We start from the raw sequence: 5,970 nt of genomic DNA, 5'->3' as shown, positions 1-5,970 counted from the left end.
TCAAAGCATATGCAAATGGAGGACAAAACATAGTGATAGAACTGTGAACACTACGACAAGCAAGAGCAGCGGGCTCAACGTCTTGCTCCAACGGCCCATGAGACCAAGGGCGAAGGGGTAGAGATGCACCACCACCCACGCGTTGAACGCCATCGCGAGCACCGCCGCGGGGCCTTTCCTCCACCGTCCCTCCTGTACTGCTGCCGCCATGGACGTCACGTTCACGGCCAGCACCACGGCCGTCGGAACCATCAGCACCGTCCATCTCACGGCGTACAGCTCTGCGAACCTGTCTTTTACTACACCGCCGCCGGAGTTCGACGCCCGGTGCTTGGACGTCAGCTTGAACGCTATCTCCTTCCCCGCCGCAACCTTGAGCGCCACCTGCACCACCGCGGCCGCGTACGCGCTCGTGGCGGACACCATCCAGAACTGCTCGTTCCGCCACCAGTCGCCCAGGGTTATGCCCGACCACCTCACCTCCAGCACGGCCACCATGGCCAGCGTCAGCATCAGCGCCGCCACAAAGGCGATGTACGTGGCCGACGGCGGCGTGTTGACTGAGAAGGCGCTCGTGCTCGCGTTCCGGGTCACGAGCGGGATCGCCGGCAGGAGGCAGTAGAGTAGGAGAAAGATGGAGGTGAACGGGTACACCGTCGTGTTGAGGTACGCCAGGCGCTGCAGCGGGTGGAGCCGGGGCCCGGCGAGGAGGGCGTTGTTGCGGGAGAAGAATATCTCGAGGGAGCCCGCCGCCCAGCGGAGGACCTGGTGCAGCCGGTCTGTGAGGTTGATGGGCGCGGTGCCGCGGAATGCGTCTGGCGCGGTGGCGCAGTAGGCGGAGCTCCACCCTCGCCGGTGCATGCAGAAGCCCGTGGCAACGTCCTCTGTCACGGTGCCGTATATCCAGCCGATGTCCCGGCCCCACGCTGTCCTGTCCTCGTAGCCGCACGAGACAAGCGCGGTTGCCTCGCCGACGGCAGCCCCGTCGAACGAGCGCGGCGGTGAAGTGGTGTTCCATTGCTCCGACTGGTTCAAGTTCAAGGCCGCACGCACCGAGCCAAGGAACGGTGTCGAGATGCCAAACTTGTCAGCCTCTGCAGCGACGTCCTTGCCAGCGTCGCGGTCACCATGTGGCCTCCAGAGCGGCGGGTCGGCGTTGTATAGCGCCGCACGGCGAAACATGCAGCCGGTGCCCACGTAAATGGGTCCCTGGAGGCCGTCCAGGCCGAGCTCCGTGCAGTCGAAGAAGACGCGGTTGTGGTTGGCGTATCGGTCGGCGGGGTCGACGCCGTCGAAGCGCTGCGGGAACTGGACGAACGCCACGTTGCTGCCGCCGCGGTCGAGCATGAGGCAGACGCCGGCGCGGAGGGCCTGCGAGTTGTTGACGTAGTGGTCGCAGTCGAGGTTGAGGATGAAGGGCGCGTTGGAGAGCACGGCCGAGGTGCGGAGCAGCGCGTTCATGGCACCTGCCTTCCGGTGGTGCACGCGGCCGTGGCGCTTCTCCCGGCACATGTACACCACCGCTGGAACCCGCACGTCGACGGAGCCGAGGTCCAGAAGATCACTGACGCCGAGCTCCGGCGTACTGCCCGGAGGGCCGACTAGCACTTCAACAACTCCGGCATGATCTTCCGCCGTGCCGCGCGACCACTGCTGGCGCCGCACGTCTCCGGCGTGAAGCGCGTCGATCCGCAGCCGCAGTTCTTCGTACTCCCGGCGCACGCGCCTCCGGTCCCGTGCCAGCTCGGGCCACGACTTTGCCCTATAGTCAGCCCTTGACACCACCCTCGCCTTGACGCCGGGGCAGAAGTAGGCCTCTGGGTTCCTCGGCTCGACCCCGTGCTTCCGGCAGAACGGCACCCACAGTCTAGCGAACCAGGCAGCCTGCGCCACCGCCTCGCGGGTGAGCAGAGCGCCGCCGTCGTCTGAGACGTAGCACGTGAGCTTGTCTGGGGGGTAGTCCGCGGCGAGGATGGAGAGGATAGTGTTCACGGTCACCAGCGGCGGCTCCTTCTCCGGGTCGGCGGTGGTGACGAACACATCCATGGCCGGAAGCAGCGACTCCTCGAGCGCCGTGGCGTAGACGGTGCGCCGGACAGGCTGCATCTTGGGCAGCTGGTCCAGCACCCACATCAGGGCGAACCAGAGCTCCCCGGCGATGGACATGGTCCACATTGCACGAACTGTAGTTGTGCCGTCGCTGATCATCGCAAGAGCAGTGCTGCTTCGCCATTTGAAGAACAGCACGAAGATGATCATCCGAACAAAGACCACGAGCCTGCAACAAACACCATGATTTTCGCCACTTTGTCATTTTCCACATAATTTATAGAGTAATATTTCTATACGCACTCCCACTCACTCAATTGAAAGGGTGAATTCGAAATTTTTAAATGTCACTTTTGAGCACTAGATTTCATGACACGATAAAGAAAAAGGTTATAAGAACTCATCATTTGTCGCAGTAAATTCTTATCAGATTCAGCATCCAATTGTAAAGTAAACAAGAAAATAATTGGTCAAACAACTATCACATCCAATTGTTTTACTTTCTTTTTTTACTTCCCTTGGAACTCTGCTAGCTGCACATAACAAATTTTAACTCTGCGCATTTCATATGAACTAGTTGAACTACTCATGAGTCATGATAGTGTTCGAATAACTAAGTATGTACATAGCTGATGATTACCTGTACAGCTTGATGGTAACTGTGGTAAGTTTTGTGGTTCGGACAAGTAGCCTCTCAACGCTGGCCGACTTCTCATGCTCGGGCGACTCCTTCCCATCCAAGCTTGCAACATAGTCGTGCTTCTTGGTGATATATGTCATTGACATGCTCCCACTGGCCAAACGCTATATTGTTCTTGACAGGAAGGCTAGCTCGGGTGTGGAATCAACCCTATATATGGAGGACATTTCATTGACCCATCGTCGCTACTTCTTTTCTGCTTTATCTTTATACTAGACTTCCGTACTTATCCTAGCTTATTCATTTAGTATTTTGTTAACCCGTGGCTAATTTTGACTCTTATCTCACCAAAATGTGCAAGAACTTTACACACGCTTAGTTTGTTCACGGCACCAAAGATTGGTGATAGATTCCATGCACTTCGCGGCTCGTAAGTGGCATGAGCACACCCGAGCACTAAATTTGGTCCACATTGCTGATTTGTTTCCACGCTCCATTTGCTAGTCCAATACTAAACAAAGGGTCGTTACATTAAAACACACATAGGTGATGCACAATAAGTGGCGTGTCTTTGTGACACGCACTTGTTATGATCAATTAGTGATGAGTCCTACGGCGACCCATCACTTGTATGGCTTTCGGGTCGAGGCCTAACATTCACTTGCCACTCATGAATTTTCATAACTTTTTAGATGAAATTTGCACTCTTAAGCAGGTGATAACATAACACATCACTAATGATCTTAGTGATGGTCCCAATGTGACTTATGACACAATTTTAAGTGGTGGTTCTTCCTTTGAAAAGTATTAGCGATGGGTCTGCTGGAAACTGATCCCACTTGGTGGTCAACCTTTTGCCAAGCCAAGGGTGGTGGACTCCTAAGCGGGTACGTGCATGCCATCTATATAGCCCTACATATTGTGTCTACTTTGTTTCTCCCTTTTAATTTTCTTATATACTACTCGTGTGTGTTTTCCATCATAGTCTCAACATGTTATTAGCACAAAGCTCTACCAAGACACACTACGACGAGGAGAAGGAGAAGCATATAGCTTAAGAAGGTGTTTTTAAGGGGTATGTGCTTTCTGAATGTCGATGGATGTTGTTGAACTGGCACAGAGCTGGCAACACTGAAATTGCAGAACCGATGAGATTGATCGTTTCTCTCCAGGAAAAACAACCTTTTCATAAATATAAATATAGTCCCAAGTTCAAGTATATTTATCAAAACCCCACCTTAAAATACTTTACAAACTAAAACCCTGCATATAGAATTGTTCTTTTCTCAAATAGACCCTATGCTCCTTTCCTTGATTTATCCTATGAATATAACAACAACATCCCTTGTGTTGGGGCATGCCAAGTATTTATGTCAATATTCCTTATTTGTTGAATTCATGTGAGAAGACACCGAAGCATTATCGAAGATTATGGTTACGTCTACACTAGGAATGGGCTACCGTTCTGTTGTTTCTTCGTATCATGTATTATTTTAGGTAATACAGTATCCCACTGGGTTATGTTATCATTTTGCTAAGTATGTGTGTATCAGCTATTGATCTAGGGATTGACATGTGATGCACAGTGGACCCAACACAAGCTGTCTAACATGTGTTTAGTGTGTTGTAGTGGTGGTGGTCATAGACTGCTATCCACTTTGTTGTTGATGCATACATGGAATCCATGTTGTCATTTGCATTCAGTTGCTCCTTACCAACTAGCTAATTTGTATATGCAAAGTTACAAATGTCTTATTTGGTCATGAGAATAATTTTGTTCTTAGGAAGCTGACAGTGCAAGCACGGTAGCCCATATATCGCAAGAGATGCAGTGTATGCATATCGCGTGCATACACTTGCGTTGCTTGGAACCCACTATTCAGTGTGGTTTCGATCAGCATTATCTTACTCATAAGGATGACGCATGCGCATGCATGCAGTTCACTTAGCAATCCTACGTCGCTTCAACTAGATAGAAAAGGAGCACAAGGTAATCTAGTTGGGACGTACGTCAGTTCAACCAACAAATTTTGAGTGCATTGTGATGTGTGTGTGGTGTATACATCTACGTCGTTTGACTGGTTGATGGGGTTATATATAGGTAACTAGTCGCTACTAATCTTTTTATGCCAGGAAAAAGGGAACTTGTTTATTCATCGGAATCACCACTTCTGTAAATTAAGAAATAATGTAGAAGAGATGCATGTGTATTCATTAAGAAAGAAGATGATACACCTCAAAGAAGACAAGGCTCATGCAATGACATAGAGGCACGACCTCAGCTATCGGCAAGTAGAAGACTACTGAACCCAACTTATACTAGGGCAAAAGATACATCACAGATCACACGGCATGAAAGTGAGATCCGTGCACTGCGAAACCTACAAGGCTACAACACAACCACAAACTTCACAGTCCAAGCACGACTACCAAGATGACAAAGGTGAATGAAGCCCAAACATCATAGGGATAGATCCGTCACAAGTCTTGAGCCAAACCATTTGCACGAGTATATATAGGCGCAACATCACCGAACGACAAGGCTATGTGCCCAAAATCGTCGGACCTGCATCCACCTAGGCCATAAAAGAGGAGCCATGGGGGTGAACAGGCACAAATCGGGGAAGCAGAAAGGCGCACACAGGCACAGAGGGTGAAGCCAACCATGAACTGGGTTACTGGGGGAGCCGGCGACGCGTTCCGAACAACGCTTGAACCAACGACCAGCCAGCGAGGAACCACCAGACGACCACAAACCAAAATTCACCCGCCAAATCCAGCGGAGCTATCGCCAGATCTCTCTAATAGCGAGTTGCGACTGGAAAAAATTGAACCCACGACCATAATAACAAACATCCAATTCACCGCCAAATCTCATTGATGGCGACCGAGAAAGACCAGATCCAATACCGAGGCCGACCTAGGGAGGGAGGTGAAGCACGGCAACACCATGACTACATCGCGGGCCTGCAGTGATCCAGGACGACTGGGGGAGCGATGTGCGCTAGATCCGGCAGCGGGACGCTCGGATCTATACTGGGAATCACCACCGTGTTTGTGGGCCCTTGATCTCTCAATTGGCCAAACTTAGGTAACTCGGCATCATCATCGAAAATTCTACACTTACGGAAAGAGTGCCACGGATTGATTTTAGCTGACCCTACCCTTTGATTTTAACTGGGCCATGTTAGTCCGTAACTTCCTTTCCGTGTGAAATGGTCTGTAGATGTAGCAAAGCTCCATCATCATCAACGAGTACTCGGCTCTCTCACACACACTGA

At 51.2% G+C, this 5,970-nt stretch overlaps 1 protein-coding gene across 1 annotated transcript; it reads right to left on the bottom strand.

Moving 5' to 3' along the window:
- Nucleotides 1-2,835, bottom strand: LOC123108238 (probable mixed-linked glucan synthase 7). Its single transcript, XM_044530065.1, has 2 exons — nt 2,690-2,835; nt 1-2,278 (listed from the first exon to the last, which is right to left on the bottom strand). The coding sequence occupies exons 1-2, from the start codon at nt 2,833-2,835 to the stop codon at nt 1-3; spliced, it is 2,424 nt and encodes an 807-aa protein (XP_044386000.1).
- Nucleotides 2,836-5,970: the final 3,135 nt, after the last annotated feature.

Source organism: Triticum aestivum, chromosome 5A (genome assembly GCF_018294505.1).
Source record: "Triticum aestivum cultivar Chinese Spring chromosome 5A, IWGSC CS RefSeq v2.1, whole genome shotgun sequence".
NCBI classification, from domain to species: Eukaryota; Viridiplantae; Streptophyta; class Magnoliopsida; order Poales; family Poaceae; genus Triticum; species Triticum aestivum.
This window is presented reverse-complemented; position numbering and strand designations above follow the sequence as displayed.